General features: G+C 39.3%; 2 protein-coding genes and 1 long non-coding RNA gene across 5 annotated transcripts in view; 1 reads left to right on the forward strand and 2 right to left on the reverse strand.

Annotated features, from left to right (window-relative positions):
* Positions 1-1066: 1066 nt before the first annotated feature.
* Positions 1067-4466, reverse strand: LOC120745793. Its single transcript, XM_040050950.1, has 3 exons — positions 4283-4466; positions 1739-2646; positions 1067-1359 (listed from the first exon to the last, which is right to left on the reverse strand). The coding sequence occupies exons 2-3, from the start codon at positions 2467-2469 to the stop codon at positions 1122-1124; spliced, it is 969 nt and encodes a 322-aa protein (XP_039906884.1). The 5' UTR covers positions 2470-2646; positions 4283-4466; the 3' UTR covers positions 1067-1121.
* A 60-nt stretch (positions 4467-4526) lies between these two features.
* Positions 4527-6652, forward strand: LOC120745795. Its single transcript, XR_005698700.1, has 2 exons — positions 4527-4635; positions 4727-6652. It is a non-coding gene; the product is annotated as an uncharacterized LOC120745795 (long non-coding RNA).
* LOC120745791 (phospholipid-transporting ATPase ID-like) overlaps positions 6286-21358 on the reverse strand; it is a 47584-nt gene continuing 32511 nt past the window's right edge. For all 3 annotated transcript variants that reach the window (XM_040050946.1, XM_040050945.1, XM_040050947.1), the window contains 19 exons: positions 20858-21016; positions 20687-20775; positions 19182-19372; positions 18850-19058; positions 18596-18639; positions 17952-18117; positions 17545-17733; positions 17298-17413; positions 16164-16328; positions 15959-16070; positions 15765-15870; positions 15548-15683; positions 14940-15123; positions 14569-14792; positions 13934-14017; positions 13532-13777; positions 13294-13432; positions 11247-11377; positions 6286-10740 (listed from right to left, as the gene is read on the reverse strand). In XM_040050946.1, the coding sequence (XP_039906880.1) occupies positions 10411-10740; positions 11247-11377; positions 13294-13432; positions 13532-13777; positions 13934-14017; positions 14569-14792; positions 14940-15123; positions 15548-15683; positions 15765-15870; positions 15959-16070; positions 16164-16328; positions 17298-17413; positions 17545-17733; positions 17952-18117; positions 18596-18639; positions 18850-19058; positions 19182-19372; positions 20687-20775; positions 20858-21016 (3020 nt within the window). In that variant the 3' untranslated portion in view covers positions 6286-10410. The remainder of the gene's footprint in view (positions 10741-11246; positions 11378-13293; positions 13433-13531; positions 13778-13933; positions 14018-14568; positions 14793-14939; positions 15124-15547; positions 15684-15764; positions 15871-15958; positions 16071-16163; positions 16329-17297; positions 17414-17544; positions 17734-17951; positions 18118-18595; positions 18640-18849; positions 19059-19181; positions 19373-20686; positions 20776-20857; positions 21017-21358) is intronic.

Raw genomic sequence — 21358 nt, forward strand, 5'->3', positions numbered from 1 at the left:
GAACCCTAAACATATTAAAGTAAAACTACGTGCATGGAAAACCCTACAGTGGTGATGCTGAAAACACAAAAATGATCCAGCATCTATGAAAATGCAATGTGCGCAAATTGTGGTTCAGGTGATTTGCATGAAACCCAAGCTGCAGCTCCAACTAAATGAAACCTGTTGTTAGCAATACACGTATGAATCAAACGTGCAACATTCACACTTCAGGTTTCACCCCTTTAAAGTGCTCAAAGTTTCCCGGGGGGGGGGGGGGGGGGGGGGGGGGGGGGGGGGGACTGTGCTGCAAAAACAAAACAACACACGTACACAGAGCAGAACAAGGAAGGAAGAAGGCAATAGCTTGTGGTAAGTTTAAAGAATCTCGTGGCTAAAGTCAGGCAACCAGACCAAAACTATAGTCTATAATAATGGCTTTAACTTATTAAATGATAGTAACAAAATTGCAAAACAATTCTTTTTAGCGGTTAAATGTAAGCCATGAAGACTTTAACATGCATTTTGAACCTGACAACCAGTTTTTGCTCTTAGTGCGTCATCCCTCATCTTTAATATAAAGCTTTTTTTAAAACATCAAACACAAAGATTTGCAAAAATGCTACAATGAAAATCAACTGGATCTACTTTCTTTCCCACTACTGTCCGTTCTTGACCATTTCATGGCTTGAACAACAAGATGTTATGTTAATCAAGTTATCAACAGCAAGCTGATCATGTAGAGCCTTTGGCACAGGGGAAGCAGATAAAAGTGCACTGATAGTTTGTAAAACTAAGGAATAAAACAAGAAGAGATACCTGGGCAGTTATTAGAAGCTGAAGTGTTATGTTCACGATTAAAAGTCCACCTTCTTCTAGCTTCTCAGTTGTCTTTATCCAGTTTCTGTAGTTTTGTATTTAAAAAGGAGCTCTTTGCTTTGAAGCTCATTGGCTAGTTATAAGCTGTTTAATCCAACACCGCCTCAAATAGTGATGTTTATTGCACATCTGGATCAGTCTTTAAATAGCAGCAGGAAAAGCTGTTGCTTTGTGTGATTAAAGAGAATTTTTTTTTTTTTTTTTTTTAACGCGACATGACACCAATTTTTATAAAAGACTTTGCAGGACAAGATGTCACTCAGTTATTTCTTGTAGGTGAGGAGGAAGATAATGACACCAGTCAGAAGCACCATCATCATCACCACAGATGTTAGGAGTAAGGCACGACACACCGGGTGTCTCGTCAGTCTGAACACAGTGCCGCGTGAATGACCGTGACCTTCTGCGTTCCCACTGGGAATGCCCACGTCCAGAGAGCGGTGGATGGATCTCAGAGACGTTAGCGACTGCCGAGGCCACCGACGTTGTCCGTCAGTTGACCTTAAAAACAAAAATTAAATAAATTCAAACTAAATGTTTTATGCATTTATTTAAATAATTTAGTTCTGCGCAGTGCAAAAATATTTAGAAAAAAAAATACACAATCCATCTATGCGCACACCTTTTGCTGATTAATAACTGATATATTGCTCCGACCCAATTTCACAGCTCTACTATCACCAGTAAAATACATTTCAGATAAACAGCGCGACTTGTTGATTTCACTCCAAAACAACATTAAGATTAATATGAGTATTAAAATATTCCTGCTATTCAGTTTTTCCTTTGCAATACTGGGGAAATCTAGTAAGAAAATATTTGAACTTTCAAAGAACCACTTGGACAAAAAGGCAAGAAGAAGGCTTTCACCCTCACTGACCTTTTGACCTCCAGCTTCCCTTTGCTGCGGAGGAAACGGATGCTGTAGACTCTCTGCATAGCAGCTGGAAGGTAAGACAAAACATCTGAGTCTGTGGCCAGTTTTGGCAGACCGAGGGAAGGCAAGGGTGTAAAGCTGCGGCACAGCGGACACTGAATGGCGTTGGGCTCGGCCGACTTGACGTTCATGCGAGCCAGGCACTCCAGACAGAACGTATGCTTGCACTGCAGCATCTTGGGGCAGCGGAAGACATTGTTGAATTGACTGAAGCAGATGGCACACTCCAAGTCTGGACAGTTTTCCTCAGAGCACTGAGTTGGGAGGGGAATGGGATGGAGGTCTGTGGAGGGGATGATCACAGAGATCTGATATGAAGACGGGGTGCCAAACGCAGAGTAGGGATTTGCTGTGAAACCAGGTTCTGGGGTACAGACTGAAGCTAGATCAGACTGAGACCTGGCTCCAACACTGAAGTCTGGATTTGAAGCTGGAAGCGGGAATGTAGAACTTGGCGATTGGACCAGGGTTTGGGGACCTTCTTGGTCTGATGAGGCCTCGTGTGGAGGAATGTTGTGGCCTGAAACTGTAGCAGAACTATTATCTGGGTGGATGACTGGAGAAGACTGATCGCACGATGGAGCTAAAGCCAATTCTTGGGGTGAACTTTGAGAGCGAGATGCTGCGGCACCACTCAAATGAGAGTCAAGATATTCATTTCCGTAGGGATTCATGTCTCATGTGCTGACGCGCTGACAAGCTGACAACACAGGAACAACAAAGCTGCAACGAGATGAAGCTTGAGCCTTCAGCAGTAACCAGGGACGAGACGCATCAGTTATGGATTAACTGACTGGACAGAGGGATGATGCTGCTCCCTAATCTTCAGATCATCACACCCTTTCCACACTCTAAAAAGGAAACACACTGTCAATAACCAAAACTACCACTATTATATATAAATCTTATTGCCTCAATTGAATCTAAACACTGACAAATCCACTGAACAGCTACCCTGAGGTACCGTCCCTACACACTGCTCCCCATGTAAACACAGGTATCGAGGGGCATAAATGTGTACTGGACGCTATTGTTTAAATACTGCAATCTGAAGAGACAGAAGTAGCTTACACATCATATTTATGGCTGTTGTGGGAACTTAATTTTGCTCACCTATATCAGTGCTGCTGCTGGTGAAGCAGACACAAGAGCGCTTCTCCTTAAAATATCAGATCTGCATAAAACTATATTAAAGTATTTTAAAACTACCAATTTCCAAGGGCCTGTGCATAAAAAATACGCCACTTTCTTAGAAACTACAGAAAAGGACAAACTGACAGTTTGCGAATTCAAAATGCAACAAAAAGCACAAAAGCTTTTCACTGAAGCCATTCCAGCTTTGCAGGCAAAGCACACTTCTACAGTCACATTCATGCAGTCTCAAACACAAAGTCCACATACACTTCTCTACCAAACTTTTGACCACACGTTTGATCTTTAAGACCTCAGTCTGAAATTGACACAAATGACTTTAAAATATACATATAGGGTGCTCAAGACACCTGGAATAGTTTTTAATTTTCAAATCTAAGGATTTCTAGCAGTCGACATTAAAAAACAAACAAAGAAAGCGCTTACCGGTACCACCTCCTGTGGTTCTCTCACATCAGCTCTGTATTAAACTGGCAACATGTTTCCACTGGTTTGCATAGCTTTACGTAAAACTGAATTACAGTCTGTGTTTTAATAAACAACATGGTGCTAGAGCCACGTTCCACAGAGTGTCCAACTGCACAGAAATTTGCATTGTCCGGTTTATTTACAAAAGGCAAATGTCATGCAAAATAACACCGGCCTGTGACAGTCTAAAGCACACTGAGCAGGAATCACCTCAGATGCTCTAACGTGTAACTGAACTCCAACAAAAAAACTTTTACACGAGTCATCCTCTATGAGGTTAGCATTTTTTCGTATTTACATAAAGACTGGCATTTCCTAAAAGAGTGGACACAAATATGAATGCGTCACAAAAGTCAGTCTGTGTGGCGTTTTTAAAATTACCCCCATAAGGAGTTCATCAATATGGATACATATAAATAATGTTGCGGCATTTCAGATGTTTTCTTATATTGCAGCAGGCCAAGTTTTCAAGATGGAAACGATGATCCACAACAAGGTGTTAGGTGAAGAGTTAAGTGGGGCATAAAGCTAACTCGGAAAACCAAAACAAAACTTGAATCTTCATCAACAACAAAATCAACACATTACACTCTTTAACCATAAAGAGGATAAAACGATGACACCATTTACTTCATGTAAAACAGCTGGAGTGGGAATTAAAAGACAGCAAAGATCAGAAACGATCAGCTTCTTTCGTCACAACTTTACACAACACAAAGCCGAATTCGACTTAAACCTCTCTCGATGTGTAAAACCTCTACGACAAGTCGTTCTGCCCAGTGTATGCGCTGGTGTATAAACAACAAGCGTAAAATTGTTTGATTTATGAGTGAGGTGTGGTGAGCGTGCAGAGAAAACTGCTCTTACCGCTCATAATCATCGCTATTTGCAGCCTTTTCTTGCCCCACGCTTCACCATTATGAGTCGGTGCCTCGGATAAAACGACCCTTCGGGTTTAACTGTAACTGCCAAAGTTGGTTTTGACTTCTGTCCAGCTCAACTTCTCGCTTTCGTATTTGAATGAAAGGCGGAAACGGGTTTAGTCAAATCACCCACTGGCCCAACACTCCGGCTAGGCTGTTTAAAAGCTCATACACACCTGAACGCAGTGATGCTGATTAAAGGATCAACGGAGAGGAGAAATTTTCCACCTGGTTTCACACCAAGTTTCAGCTTCCACTCAAACCCATCACTTGGAAATCAGTGGATTTCATTTCCAGGTATTCATTAAAGCGAGTTTTACTACCCACCTTCGTAAATGTCATCATCTTTATTCACTGTAATATTTAACTTTTGGGTGACGGCACAAAGACAGAGGGAGGAGAGGAGAGAGCAAAGAAAGACAGAGCAAAAAGAAGCGGGTAAGAGTCGACATGTAGTCAAATTCTCCAATTATTATAAAGCTGTAGCTTCTATTTCACCCACATTCAATTCTGATGATTTCAATGGACACTGCAAACAGAGCATATTGATATGGATGGCAGCATTTAACAGGATTAACTATAAACAGGATGGCTGCCACTACACTGATGCCACGGACTACAAATCTGTTCTCCATGTGTGAAACTGTGGCACATGATGCTCTGTGCTGAGTCTGTGCAGTAAAGGGAGCGTTTGCATCAATTCAAAAACTTTAATATGAAACAACTCTGTTACCAGTTTGCTTCGTGTGCAGGTCTGTGGAGTGGCAGGGTGATTTTCCAGTGTCTGTACTGAATAATGTTACTTTAAGTGCTTGATAATTTAGTGGACTGCCTCTATGTGATCTCATCTCTCGTCTTATCCGCTTTGCCACAAATGGTTCTTTAAGTTTTTCCTCTGGTTTGACAACTAAAGGCTCCAGCCTAAAACAGGTGGATTAGATTGAAATCTGATCATTCGCTATGAATTATTCTTAGACGCTAAAATATCCAACCAATTATGTTGCTTTTCTATGTAACATTGTGATATTTACCCAATTGAATTGAGGTTTGCGAATGTGAAAAGGGTTGATTACATAGTATTAATGACAAGGTACATATTGTGTTTGGTGACTGACATAAGGAGAAGGATTCATGTAGTATCGCCCACTATCACAACTCATCTATTCTACTTTAAAACTTTTAGAGAAAAGATGTGAGGGCCACTTTTCAGATTCATTATATAAAATCTATAGTGCTGCTGAATGTTATGGAACTGAGTGACACTGAATGACAATGAGGGGAAACATTATTTTGATTTAGAGAGGGGACTGTCCCTTTGAATGATGCTCTGCAGCTTTAGTTAACTACCTTTGTTTTGGGTTTTTTATTGTAACGTCTCAGACAGTGTATGTTGGCAGGAGCTCTCTGTGGTAATTTATTAAAACAAATGGAAAACAGCAAGAAAAACCAGAAAGTAGGCAGAGATCAAGGTTCACAAAAATGTCATGACATCAGAACAGGTTAAAAAAAATCAGCAGGTTAAGGAACATTTGAGGCGGTTACGATAAAACGGTTGTTGTAGACTGAAAGACGAAAAACATCTTCTGCTTTTTCTTATGTTCCAATTATGTGCAAGTATAACTGCAGTGGAAGAAAACTCCAGCTATAGTGTCACTTTGCAGCATTTTTATTACTTACTATTAACTTACTGAGAAAGTAGTGCAACGTATTAATAACAAAAACAAGTAAAGAGTGTAACGATGAAGTATGTTGATCTTTCAAATCTTTTTATTGCAGTAAAAACGTTTTAAGGTACAAAACAACATGAAGGAGATATCAGAAAGAGCAGTGCTAAGTTGATTTTTGTCATGTCTGAGAAACAATTGTCAAAAATCCCTTATGTTACACTCAAGGCAGCAGATGCAGTAATAATAAAAACAAACTCATAAATGCTGGAATTTATATGTATGGCTACCATTTTTTTTTTTTTTTAATGTACCACTTGGAAAAGGTGTTTTGGACTGCGACTACCCTTAATTAATTTATTATGGATCAATAAAACAGACAAAACTCTGTTAAATTATGTTTAACTGTTTATTTTAACAAGATTATTCCCTCTTCCTAATTAAAGATGCTGTCCAAAATAAAAGCCATGCTTGTGACACGTGCACAAGCATCAAAGAGCTCTGGAGGATTTGCATTTTATTTATTTACTAGCTGTCAGAAAAAATGGGAAGTTGGATCCAATGTAATGAAATTAGAAACATCTGACTCAAAGCTCGACTTGCTCTGTTGATTTTGACTTTTGGCTAAAGGTCAATTGCAGTATCGTTTTCCAAAACAACAGAAAATGTTTTTTCCGTTTATACTAAGTCTGAGCTGTTTCTATAAAGAATGCCTGTGCTGTAAATAATGTAAATAATAACTGTGATATAAACCAGTTTCACCACACTCACTTCCAGCATTAATTTCTGTGTGACTTTGTAGTTTATTCTAAAGTCACAATGTATGAAGCCTTTAAAAAGTATCGTTGGGGGTTAAATTTTACAGAGTCAACATTCACAACCGGACAAGGAGCAAAAAGGGGAAAATCGGACATTAAACATCATTAATTTACAAATACCAAACCAGTTTTGGACCACTGTTTAAGCTTTCAGTGATCGTTAATATAACAAATAATCGAAAATCACTGTATAAAATAACATTTTTCCTTTTTGAACTTAAAACATCTGCAATCAGCTTTGATTTGGTTTTTTAACAGCTTTATCTTTGATCAAACATTCTTAGTTGCATAAAATAAGAAAAGTAAGAAAATATCATTTTATCTGAATAATAAGGCAGCATGTGCATTTTCTTTTGCTCCAATTTTTAGCAGGCTGATACAACACTTGAAGAAAGAGATGGTGATAAAGACAAATGCAGACATACATTACAACTTTAAGCAAATACATGAAATTCAAATGAAAGTGATTACCAAGCACGCGATCTGATAAATACAATGAGGTATAAATATTATTATTTATACAGCACAGTCCATAGGAATGATCTGAGCAGTGTTTTTAAACCCTGTTCGCACTCACTGCAGGTTTTAATGCACGAAAAAGACAAAAAACAAAACAGGTGCTCAGTGGCATGAAGACAAATGTGAAGCCAAATGTGTCCCTGAACGGATTAAAGGATTTCTTAATCAACTCTGTAGTGTGTGTACATTGTGATAAACCTCCCAAACACAGGTAGATGTTATCAAGTTTCTACAGCATGTCTTACTTGGATTAGGTTCTATACAGCCATCAGAGTCCACTTTCTTGATCGATGAGGAACAGGTTCCCCTTTTGGTTTTGCTAGTTTAATGGCAGAGGAAAATCGGACATTAGTGAGGAGGCACAATCTGCCACAGAAGGTGTGTTTCAGACACACCGGGATGCCGGAACTCAATTCAGTCTGTTAGAAACAAGCTCCAGACAACATCTGGATGCATCAGCTGCTGTAACCAAAACGTAAATCAAAAGGAAGGAATATAAAGTTGCACTGCAGAAAATTGAAGACCACTTTGTGGAAACATAAAGAACAATCTGTCCTTTAATTTTTGGTAAAAAAATAATAAGCCGGTAGACCGGAAACCTTTGGGTTGGTATCCCCGTGCTGTTCAAGTAGGATATGCCCTTTAACTTATTTACATTACCACTGTGCTCCACATGTTGCACCATTTGATGACTACAGCACAGCCACATAAACATGAAAGGGTTTGTTAATGTATAACTGCAAAAGTTATTTTTGGTCCACTCTCTTATAACGAGATAAAGTTTGGGTTGATTTTGATTTATAAGATATTGACGTAAAAGCCTTGAACACCATTCCCACATTTGTCACCAAGCTGGGAATGTTTGGAGTCATTCAACAAAGGAGTCATATCTTCTCGTTAATTCTGTTTACACGCTGATGAATACTGATACAATGTCCAAAATATTTGTATGTACTTTTCACATATCTCTTCAATTATCTCGTGAGTTCCTCACATTTATTTTGCAATTTATCCTTAAAAGCAGCAGACTGGGATCATTGAACAGGTGTTTAATATCAATCAAATGTGGCAGAAATCAAAAACGGGCAGTGGGCTGTGGGGCTTCATAAGAAATTGACCTTTACTAATAATTTGTTTTAGGTAAGCAATAACTTACTTGAAGCAAAGAGTATACCTCATTATACTCCAGGATTTATTTTATTATTTAAATATCTAAACAGTTTGGATGTAAATCAAAAAAAAAAAAAATTTTTTGCCAAGTTTTCCCAAATTTGGCAAGTTTGGTGAAATGTTTTCAGCACACAAGAAAACAATAAACACAAATAAAAACAAACAAACCACAAAGTGTAAACCTGGAATATTATGGCCATATAAACATTATTATTGCTTTTTATTTTGGTGTATTATGGGGTATTCACAGTGGTGGGTAGTAACTAATTACATTTACTCAGTTACATTTACTTGAGTAACTTTTTGGAGGAAAAAAATGCTTTTCAAGGAGTTTTTCTACACTGTACTTTTTACTTTTACTCGACTAATAATATTATGAAGTCTTGTTACTCTGTTACACTTGAGGAAAAAATTCTTGCTACTCTACTCAGTGTGAGTAACTTCATTTAATGAATAATAAACAATAATAAACAAAATAATAACCAAAAATGCACGAGACACAGACACAGACCTACAGTTTATGTCAAAGTGAGACTTCTTGTTTGTACATAAGGTTTGTTGTTTTAATGTTATTCTATCTGCTGAGCCTGTTGTGCCATTTGGAGAAGTAAAGTATCACCATGTATTGTTACTGGAAGTACTTTACCCAATTTTAGCAACATTTATATTACCTTCTCTAAATATTAGTTTCATAATGATTTTGAAAAGATTAGATTTATTATTTTGTAATTATGTTTTTTTTATATATAGTATTTTTATTTTGCTTTTCAGTATTAAACTTTAGATTTTTGTCTGTCTGATTGGCTCATTTTTAAACATTAAATCAGATGTTATTATCAGTTACTCGGTACTCAAGTAGCCATTTTCACTAAATACTTTTTTACTCTTACTTGAGTAATTTCTTGGACGGCTACTTTTTACTTTTACTTGAGTAAAACTATGTTGAGGTAGTGCTACTATTACTTGAGTACAATGTTTGGCTACTCTACCCACCTCTGGGTATTCAAGGCGCTCAACTTTAATAAAATAAATAAACTCATTATGGGGCAGAGACCTCACAAATTTAAATTTTGTACAAATGTTGCTACAACGCCAACGACATTTCTCTCCATTGAAATGTTTTAATTCATTTTTGGATCAATAACAGTGTTTAAATAAGTCTCAACTGACTCTATCAACATACCAAAATCTACTTTCTGTGACTTTTTGGTTTTACCAAACCTTAAATTTAAGTGATGCGATTCCTCGACATTTCTCTTGTAACACCTCGCTCCACCCCTGGGCCCTTAATATGGTATTGTATTAGAAGAAGCAGTTTATGATATGTTTGGTTATTCCCCACTGCCACTGTGACACAGCCAAAGTGCTGACCGCTTGTACAGCTTTCAAATTAAGAAAATAAAATGCTTTAAAAAGATTTAAAAAAGTCAATATCTTGTGCAACATGGCTTTGCTCGTTATTTCCTCTGCAAACACTGCTTTCCAGCTGGACTCCCAGGTGGACTGGGTAGCCTGTAAACATGATGACATATTGTTTCCTTTCCTATTTGAAGACAAAGCACCCCGTTGTTATCTATATTGACAGAAAGCTTTCATTAATCACCCTCTCATCCGCTGGCATCTTAAGAAGACGATTCATATACCCATCATAAGTGGATACATTTGTTGCTGTAGTTCCCTTTGATGACATCATTTCAGAGAAAAATGTAAGGAGCTAAAGTCATGTACTCTTCAAACCTCATCTTCTGTGTAGGTATGAAAAATCTTTGACATGAAATTCTCTGGAAAGCCCAAGCAAGCTCTTCATTGCAACAAATAGGACCTTTGAACACTTCTGGCTCCTAACATCATGTAGCTCTCCAGTCAGTAGTTAATTATTTGCTCCCTAAATGTGCTGTCCATCAGGGAGCAGAATCTGTGATTGTCCTATACATCTGCAGGGAAGTCACCTCCACGTCTGGGACCTTGTTATTCTGAGGACGTCCCGTTGGGCTGTAACCGGCCGATCGTCCCATTGGACTGAAGCTAGTAGTGGTGCGGCCTGCGTGGGTGAAACCAGAAGATCGTGTCAGGGCAGGACGCCGCAGGAACCGACCCGATGTCACCAGGTCCCCATAGCCCTGTGCGTGCGAGAAGGCGTAGCCCGAACGGCGGGAGCTGGTGCGACGGATGCGGGCACGTCGAGTTGGTGGAGCAGGTGTTGCTTTCGCCTGCCTCACTTTGAACATAACCTAACATTTGGGGAGGAAATGAGACAGTTATAATGCAGGAGTGGGTGTTTTAAGGAAACATTTAGTTAAATAAGAAGCCAGAAGGTTAATGAGTCCATCTTAAACATATTGCATATGTGAGAAAACCTTTAAAAAGACAAATCCTTTGAGAAACTCCTCAGAGAGCCGTGGGTTTGAATCTCAGGAGTAAACACATCTATCCAAATAAACTAGTTAAAGGATGAATCACGTCTTGTTTGTCTATCTTGTATCTCAGGTACACAGAATTCAGGTTGCACCCTCAAACTGCAATTCAACATACTGACCCTTGATTCTCAATAAGCTCAATAAGGACACTGAAGATGATTTCCTCAGAAACCGAAAGTCACACTGAGAGGAGGAAGCGTCTCACTGCCCTAAACCAGCTTCCTGGCAGATTCTTAAAAAGTCTAACACCTAAAAAAATGGAGGTGTGAGTTTTCCATGATAGTCAAACACAGCAGGTAGAGCTGCATCTCCTCTGCTACCTTATCATTGATGGTGGGGCAGAGCTGAATCATCAGGAAACGGTTGGTAATGACGGGAAGGACACACAGGATGGAAGTGAGGAAGATCGTCAGCCAAACGTTGGGCTGGTTCAGGGAGTTTCGTGCTGTTCCTGAATAAACACACACATACATAAGGTTTGTATTATAACAGGTGTGAAGAGTTTTTATTTACAGTACTCCTGGCCCAGACTTTTATCCCTATATATGAATTCTGTTCTATTTTATGGATATCAAATTAACCTGTTAACCCTCAGAGCAATGAAAACATGAAGAATATTGGATTATTCTCCTAACAACAGATGAGTCATTAGAAAGGATAATTAGTATTCGTGGAGTCCACAAATAAAAAAAAGGTAGTAGGTGTAATAGCTCCACTTTACTAAAGGTTACAAATGTTCATGTTGAGGCAAAATAATCAAAACAAAAAGAAAATAACTTGGGATGAATATTATTTTAAATGTTTAGACACACGTGAACATTTAGTAAGACCAGGCTGTCCTCACATCGAAATACTCATTTTAAGAGATTGTATTACAGGTGATGTGTTAGAGTGCAGTATCTCATAAATATCTTGTTATTAAAATCAATCTAAATAGTCTTAAAATTATTTTTCCTAGACAACAAGCCAGGTCGCCACAGATCATTGTGACCCAAAAAGGCTCCATTGCCTTGTCATTTCAGACCTCCTTAAATACTGACACCTCAGTATATAGGAGGTATCTACTGTAAAAGACCAGGGTGAAACAGTGAAAGCTCTTAAGCTGGGCATGCACTGTGCGATTTTTTTCAGTCGCGTTATTCAGCTCAAACTGTACAATTGACTCGCAGGGGTTAGAAGTTCGTAGGTCACGATGCAGGGTCTCACAGTATACGGCCCGATGCTCTGATGTGACCTGAGTGCTCACACTGTGCGTCCATAACATGTAGGTTATAACACAAAATCTGTCTCTCGCTGTCCCTCTCTCTCTTTCACTCACACAGACACGCACACCACCACCATCAACTTTGCTAAATTGCTAATGAAAAACATTAATCGGGCAGCTGTGATTGAGCAGCAATGTCCATCCAACTATTTTCATGGCTGTTTTGCGGTCGTGATAATTTTGTGAGGCCACATCGAAAAGGCTCAGATGAGCTTGCCAAAGTTCTACAAGTTGTGCTTTCATCGCTTGTGTCCAGATCACACGCCGCACTGCCGTGCTGCTCCGTCTTTTCACTTTCATTTCTGTATTTGCGTGTGCGCAGTGTGAGAGGCTGCGGTGACACCCTCACGGCGGCCGACAGGATTTCAAACAGGTTGGATTTTCTTACGACCAAACGACTGATGATCAGGAGCTGGTCGTGAGGTGTTAATCACTTCTCGTTACCCCACGTATACTACACGATGCACGACACACGATGAAGGCGAAACTCGGGCCGATCACCAAAACGGTCGCACGACTGAAAAATCGGCTCAAAATGGGCCAGAAATGGCACAGTGCATGCCCAGCGTTAGAGGATTGTGTGTTACTTTAAACAGTGTCTCAGCTTTTCCCAGTCTAAAGACACTCAGACTGTCAAATATTGTTGCACATTGTGGTAGCCTAAAAAGAAAGGCCTTTAAATCAAGAAGGAGATTTTATTTAAAAAAAGTAATGTTTCAACATTTTAAAGTATTAAAACAGAACTGTTTCAATTTAAGAAAAATTGAATGTTGATTAGAATTTTGTATATAGAGAATAAGCGGGGGGGGGAGAAAAGAAGTATTTATCCCAAATTTTACAACTTTCCAAGACTATGTAGATCAATTTAGTGAGAAAAACAAACATGTTGAAAGCCACTACCACGTGACCTCATAAAGCAGACGTTCTGCAAAGATACCAAACACAATTCAAACACTGTTAGTCTTATTTGAATTACTTGAGATTAACTTTAGCCTCATATAAAAGAGTGAGCAGCCGGAGCAGACATGCAGTCAAAAAAACACATCGTTACATTTATGGATTGGATACTCAAAGCTGTCAGAGATGGCAAGTTTGTCACTCACCTATGAAAGGGAAGGCTGATGGCAATATGGTGAACATGCCGTTACTGTACATGGTGAATGTGACAGCAAAGTACATCGCCAGGCTTCCCAACACGAAGAACGTGTTAACTGCCGTCCAGTAGGACATCTCAAACCCCAGCTATGGGCAAAGACAGCCAGCAGGTTCTATAGTTATATACGTTTTATAATAAACAAATAAACATTTGAAAAATTATGCAAAAGAAAGGTTTCTGGATACCTGGATGCTGACGGCAAACAGCAGACATGTCTGAGTGAGGAGGGCGAAGGACTGGTAGTCGGCGATGTCCTTCCCATCATCCCTCACTGTGTCATACATAGCAGCATAGGGGATAAAAAAGAGCACCAAGGAGCTGTAGCAGCTGTGGAGGGCACATTTGAAGAAGGACTTCTTGCTGAAGTACAGGTTGAGTTGACCTGGAACATAGAGCTGAGGATGCTGGAAACTCCACACATCATTCACATCCTAACCAGCAGGGGGAGACAAAGACATTAGATCATTTTTTAGTTGGTTTGGGTTTGTTTTGGGGGGGTTTCTTTTTCTTTTTTTTGGTGGGAAGGAATTCATTTGAGCTCAGATTTATGGCCATGATATTTTCATACATACAGATGATCCCATTACCTGATCAAATAGACTCATTCCCAGTACAGGTAGTGCTGTGTACATCAGATTGTAGAGCGTTATAAACCACTCATCATACACAGTCTGAAAAGCAAAAACAGAAGTGGACCTTTAACCAACTTCTTCAATTTTGGACTCAATTGAAATGAAGTACATTAACAGACTTCACATTATCATTCAAAATGTGCAGCATCATATTTGAAATTTGTAAACTGATGTTATTTTTTGTATCTCTTATTTTCCTTTCAAAATAATTTGGTCTTTTTCTTATTTACACTGACCGTACCTAGGCTCTGGTGTAACTGGTGTTATTCTGCTTCATGTCTCATTTTTTTAAATTACTGTATAAAGACAAATCGTTAATAATATGTCTGCTGTTCAGAGTTTTAGTACAGTTTGGGGTTTTTTCTACCCCTTCCATTCTCATTTACATACTAAAATTCAGATCTCACTATGACTTCTCTAACTGGTTTGTTCTGCCTTTTCATGACACACAATGAAGTGAGTGTTTATATATAATTATTTAAAGATTGAATGTCATATTATGTTTAGTCTAACTCGACTACAAGGAAAATGCAGGTTAAAGGCATTTCTGCAATGGCTCGATCATAATTTTGTAACTACTCGTTTCTCACCTGCGCAGAGAAACCACAGAAGAAGGCAAACCAGAAATGGACGAAGGTGAAGGTGAAGTTTTTGTAGAAGAAGTAGCGCAAGAACTTGCACATGCGCAGGTAGGACCAACGGCCGTGCACCAGCAGGAGGCGCTGCAGGAAACGGAACTGGGCAAAGGAGTAATCGCTGGACAGCACAGCCTGCATGCCCTCCTGGCCTGAGATGCCCACACCTATATGAGCCGCTGTGTGGGATATACATATGATAATTACACACACAAGGGATAATTAGAGTTAATGGTTGAGTATAGGGGAAAAGTTTTCCAAACTTGGGAAAGCATTGGAGAACAAACAGGAGGTTCATATGAAGCAGTTTGAGTTTCTTCTGCTACCTTTGATCATGCTGACATCATTGGCTCCATCCCCAATTGCCAGTGTGACTGCCTTCTTGTACTTCTTGACCAGCTCGACCACCTGAGCCTTCTGCAGAGGAGTCACCCTGCAGCAGATCACTGCTTTGCACATGCATGCCGTCCTCAGGAACTCCAGCTCCAGGCTGTGCTCCAAAGCGTATGCCTGAGGGACAGAGGGGGTAAGAAAAAGGTGAGCTTAGAAGAAGACAGGCAATAAAAAACGTGTGACTGTCAGAGCAGCCATGACTGTTAACAAAGACTGGAACATGAGCACAAGAAAAAGGTCGGGCTTTTTTTGCATCGCTGTTTGATGATTTTAAATCATAATGTCTTTCAAAATAAAGTTTCATGGATAGAAAAAAAAAAGTTCCCCGCTGTAGCTACAGTACTTTTATTTTATTGGACTTCCAGAAGAGCTTGTTTCATCAAACACATCTTTCATACTCAATAAAAAATTAGGCTCTAAGTAAGAAACTGAGGACAGCATTTGCATACGGCAGCAACTCGCCAGTTACAAAGTAAGCACATCTTTTAAAGTTTGAGAGTGACAGCATGCACATAAACTGAAATTGTGTGTATGTATGTACCAAACTGTGTCCATTGATGACCAGGCCGTACTCCCCATTCACCACCTCATCTGTGACCACTTTCACACCTTTATCCATTTCGGGTAAAAACTCTGAATTCTCAGCTGCATCTGGCTTCATGGAGGTTCGGGCATTTCTAGAAAAATAAAATCAACAGTATATGAAAACCTGTCATAATGAGATAGTAAAACATGTTTAGTCTAAGATTTCCTCTGACCTCAGTTCCTGCTGGACATCCTCAAGTGAGTTGCCCGAGATGATGAAGACATCATTCATCTCTTCCCGTAGCAAGTTGCACGAGTAACCAATGTTCTCTGCGGTTTCTGCAACACAGACAATCAACATCACCGTGTGTGGACTGGAGTCTGTTCCCCATACGCATTAACTTTCATCTTATTCAAAGTTATGTACCTTGCTTGTCACCGGTCAAAACCCAGATTTTGATGTCGGCCTTAGACAGCTGCTCGATAGTCTGAGGTACTCCATCTTGCAACTTGTCCTCTATGGCTGTTGCTCCAAGCAGCTGAACACACACAGAACACACACATAATCAGAATGCTGTTCATTTTACCACGCAGTTATGTTTTTACAGTATGAGCTGCCTTTATCGTCTTACCAGGAGATCCTTCTCTATCTCCTCATACAACTGGTCCAGTTTGCCCTCTCTATCCTCCAGTGCAGTGTTGGCCTCATGGTGGCGCTGTATCCACTGGTTAAAGTACTCCTCATCCAGATCCTTGTAAGCAAGAGCCAGAGTCCGCAGCCCATCCCCTGCAAATTCCTGCAGAAATTCCACATGCGTATACTTATATGGATGAACGCTGGATACTAGAAGGTACACACACACACTAATACACAAACGCACACACAAGCTCAAGGCATTTGCACATATAAACAAAAGTCAAACTCTTGCTCAGTTCAAGATTAGAGGAGCAAAAATGACAGCGAGAAATTAATCAGAACTTTCCCAAAACTTCCCTAAAAGAACAGACGTAGAAGAAGGAGGAATAAAGAAAGGCACTTTGAACATGGCAGCTTTTTCTGACGTACCTGCGCTACAGCTCCGCTGTTGTCCAAACACAAATATTTAAAACAAGGCAAATAAAGTCAAATGAAGCTGTGGTGGATATCTCCCCATTTATGATGACTATGAGAACTGCAATTTATCTTATATCAAACCCACACAAACAAACTCCTTCCATAAAGCATGAATTTAGATCTTTTATTTCCTTTCCTGTCAGTAAGACAAAGAACGTACCGACACGTTTATTTAAAAAAAAAAAAAAAATAGTGCTATACTTACAGCACTTTACTTAAAGTATTATGTGAGAGGTTGTGCCTGTTACCTTTACAGCCTTATATTGCTCAAGAATTAATGTGTACTCAACTCCACTTAACAATCCACTAGTTTGAACTGCTGCTTTAAAATGAACTTAAAAACATCTATTATGTTATGTCTCTTTATTCTGTCAGTACGGCCTCAAATTTGGGTCATTAGTGGAGATTGAACCTGGTTATCTTTGCACTCGCTCAGACATTTTGGACAGTGCAAAGTATTATACAAATTAAGGTTTTTCATCATGATTATCAGAGATACTTGTATATAAATTCAATAATTTGTTGCTCCGGGGAAGCAAGTTCATCCCAAATGCAAAATGCATGTAGGGATGAACTACGTACAAATGCAGTTGACATAGACTAGCAGAGTCAAATATCTCTCTTTGAACACACACACAGAAATAATACTAACATTAAGATGCTCTGTCGTGACATCCATCAGCTTGCTGCAGGACTGGTGCAGCCTTTCGTAGATGATTGTGTCGGCACCTTTGCAGTAAAGAGACAGCTTGCCCTCTGGACTCCTCACTGCATACAAAAATGTACATACATGAAAACAAACAATGTTTCAAATTGCAGTGGAAAAAAGAGCAGTCTGTATGAGAGCTAAATAGGAAAGCATATACAGATATATAGATACATATATAGTATGTATATACCTATGACTGACATCCTCTTGCGGACATTGTTGAAATCCAGGATGGCCAGGAGTTCATAGTTGCACTGCTTTCCCATTTCCACGATGGAAATACTGTCTGGTGTTCGTGAGCGGAAGACAAAGCCAAAGTTTCTGGCTGCGGTCACCAGAGCCCCCTCATCTGGCGACTGGGCCTGGTAGAAAAGCTCTCCTGGAGAACAAAAAGTTTACATTTAGCAGGGCAAATATGATTATTTAAGTAAAGTTGATAATTCTAGCTGCAGCAAAAAATGCTTTCACGTTGATCAGTTTCAAGCCAGAGCTTCTTTCATTGGAGGACTTCTACAATAAACTACTGAATAAAAAAAGGACTGGAAAACACACATACTGCCTTTTAACTGCTCACTGAAACATCTGTACCGTCCTCACCTTCTTTCTTCTCCTCGGCCATGACAGTGTGGCAGAGAGCCAGCAGCCTGAAGAAGGCGTGGACCTCCGTGTTCTCCAGCTTCACCGCCTCCACCAGAGAATGGTCGTGGAAGACGAACCGAGAGTCGGCTAACGGATTGAAGGAGAAGTCTACTGTGTCTGTATACTGCAGGAGTAAATGTACAACAAGAAAAAAAGAAGTAAGAAAGAAAGAAGGATAAAGCAGAGAGGGGAAAGAAATGTAACTGGACCTGCTTAGGCTGATGAGGAGAGGTGAGAGGAGTGCACACTGAGTCTGTTATAAGAACACTAAAATGTGTCAGAAACTTTAACTAATTTAATAATATAATCCTGTGAAATCACTGTAAACCTGGTAAAGAACTAAAGTTGTTTAACTGTCTAAATATAGAAATCACAGAAAGTAAAGGCGCAGCAGTCTAAAAGGAAAACTGTTCAACATACCAGGGACCAGGAATTCTGTCCAATGTTTATCTTAACTACCTTCCTTAAACCTATCCAAAAATTCTATTTCAGGGAAACCAAACTTTACCACTGCATTGGAGACGCCATCTGTCAGTCAGTCATATGGACCAGTAACCTATTTTTTATTTATTTAATTTTTAAATCTGCATATGTAAACTCACCTCATTCATTTCTAGTCTTTGGCCTGTGTAGTCATAAACATCTCCTGCAGAGCAGAATAACATTTTTAATCAAACTTTATTATACATGAAGAGAATGTATTGAACAAAGCATCAGCTGACGTAAACCTTTGTGTGCGTGAAAAACCATCCAACTTCTCGGAATAAGGAATCCAAAAATGCATTTTTAGAAAGTCTCAGTAGAAAGTCTTCTTGTTTCAGCTTCATGAAAAACACTTCATGACTAAAACTCTTACCATAGCATTTGCCGTTTATAGTGCACTTGTTGAAAATCATGATATTCTGGGTGAGTGTTCCAGTTTTGTCACTGAAGACGTATTTGATTTGGCCGAGCTCTTCGTTCAGAGTGGTGGTACGAGCCTCAGCAGGGGTGTCATTGCGGGCATAGTACATTTTCCTGTCCCAGTCGATGTAGAAGCTGTTCCCCAGACGAATGATCTCCACACTTCAAGCAGATATTGAAAAGAGGCACGTGTAGTCATATATGCGTTTTTTTGCATTCATTTTGTTAAATTCATTGTAAAAAAGGTAACACAAGGTAATAAAAGCATCATTTCAAACTTATTACCTCACATAGAGAGAGATGGGCACCACGGTGTTGAGGATGATGACGTAGGACCAGAATGTGAGGAAGGATGAGAAAGCAGGATCATCCTCCAGCCTTGGCAGGAAGACAGTAAACTGTGAGCCCTCATTTCTTTCCCAGATGTAGTTTCCTATCGCCAGGACAGAGCACATGAAGGCTAGGAAACCAAAAATCTGCAGAAAGAGTAGAAAGAGGCTTTATTTTGTCATTTAGGAATACAAAAAAAACCTGTGTTGGTGTATAAACTTCAGCTACAACTCAGAAACACAAATGTTGTAGATCCAAAACAGAGACAACGAAGATCTGCTTAAGCTTGAAATAAAAAGACGTGTGAGTTTGTGATGATGTCATCTGAGAGGAGTTTCAGATCTAAAAACAAATGGTGCAGAGTCCCAGGTACTCTATGACCCCTAGTGGAGGTCGTCCTGAGGGTCGTTGACCCACTATTGATCATGCGAGTCGTCACATGAGCCATGGTGTGAAAAAAAGATGTGGGTCAGTACCATCACCAGGGGTTCAGGGGGAAACCACTACGGGACCTTCCTCGACCTCATCACGTGACGTTGCGCATGTACAAGCTTGTATATAGATGTATAACCATCTCTCATTGCCGGTAATGATAAACTACCAAAAACATGATAATTTTTTATTTTAATCAAAAGTTTGGAGTTACTTTGAAATACCATTATAAATTTTTTAAAGAAAAGCTCATTTGTTTCCATTTAATAAGTTTATAATTATCGAACTACCTCAGCACAGATGAAAACTGTTCTGTTGTTTAAAGAAGCATTTGACTAATTAAGCATGTGGAGCATCAGTGTTTGTGGGTAAGATTACCAATTTAAACTGACCGACTTCAAAATAAAAAAAATGGGGTGATCTTGTTTAAGAGGTTAAAGTTATTTCATGCATATTTTGCATTTGCACGAATAAAGGGAACATTTCATACAACCATGTACAGAAATAAATACATTTATGGATGCTGTATTGATTCCACAAGGCAAATTGTAGTACTTAATGTAATTTAATTATGCGGTTAAAAAAATGGCAGACTGTAGTTTAAAGTTTGGTTTAAAAGTTTTACATTTTTAAGAATGAGTGGTACTGATTTATCCAACTAAATTAATGGCTTTGTCTTCCTTTGCTGTGGTAGTAGCTACTCCATTGCACCTTGAAGCTTTAGCAAACTATGCATGTATCCCCTTTACGGTCTCGGATACATCACAATTTTCTTGCTTTCTCCTGTTCGCGCTGCTCTACTGCATCAGATCTTTTGATTTTAAATAAATCGTTAGTGTTGGTGAGGAGAATGTCCAATAAAAAAAATTGTGGTGCATTAGCAGAAGGGAAATAGTGTAATGAACTGATTTAACTGTAAACTTAGACTTCAGTACCTCAGCAGCAGTCAGCTCATTTCTTCACAAATCTCATTTAAAAAACAATAAATTATTGATGACCCTGAGATGTGATAAAACAAATGCACTCACAAAGAGGACTAAGATATTCATTAGACGGTCTATACTGGTCCTCTTGAACGTGCTCTTCCCACAGTTTTGCATCAGCTTTGTTTCTGGACCTGCAAAAGAGAAACAGAATGATCTGAAGTCACAAGTTTCATAATTCCCACTACAGTAGTTCCCTATTAATGTGTGTCTGACCTCCAAATAGCACCAGTCCAAAGCACCACTCAGTGTTCCTCAGGGTGCAGCCTCGCAGCAGGATTTTCTCATTGTCAAGTGAATATTTCTGACCTGCGAAGCTCAGCACTCCTGTGAAGCGGTCGAGGCGGTTGTTGGGGGGTTCACAGCGGACCTCACCTTGAGGAAAGGAAAGACACGGCCAGGTTTAGATTTAGAAAGAGTATGACCACTAGCAATTTTAAAAATCAAAATACCTCCATAACGTTCACAAATTGTCTTCAGATGAATTAAAGTTAAATGAAGGTTTAAAAAAAAAAAACATGGGTTAGAAAATACGTGAGCCTAACATGAACTTTTTCTTTCTTTGCGTTTTCACTTATTCACTTTGATCTGCTGATCGTTGGTTCATGGAAGATAATTCTCAGCTTTATTTCTGGCACTTGCTTAATTTTAGCTCATTTTTTACTATATAAGACGAGTTCAAGATAAAACCTTGATGAGAATAAAGAAACAGCGTAG

Source organism: Simochromis diagramma, unplaced genomic scaffold (genome assembly GCF_900408965.1).
Source record: "Simochromis diagramma unplaced genomic scaffold, fSimDia1.1 OVJJ01000131.1, whole genome shotgun sequence".
NCBI classification, from domain to species: domain Eukaryota; kingdom Metazoa; phylum Chordata; class Actinopteri; order Cichliformes; family Cichlidae; genus Simochromis; species Simochromis diagramma.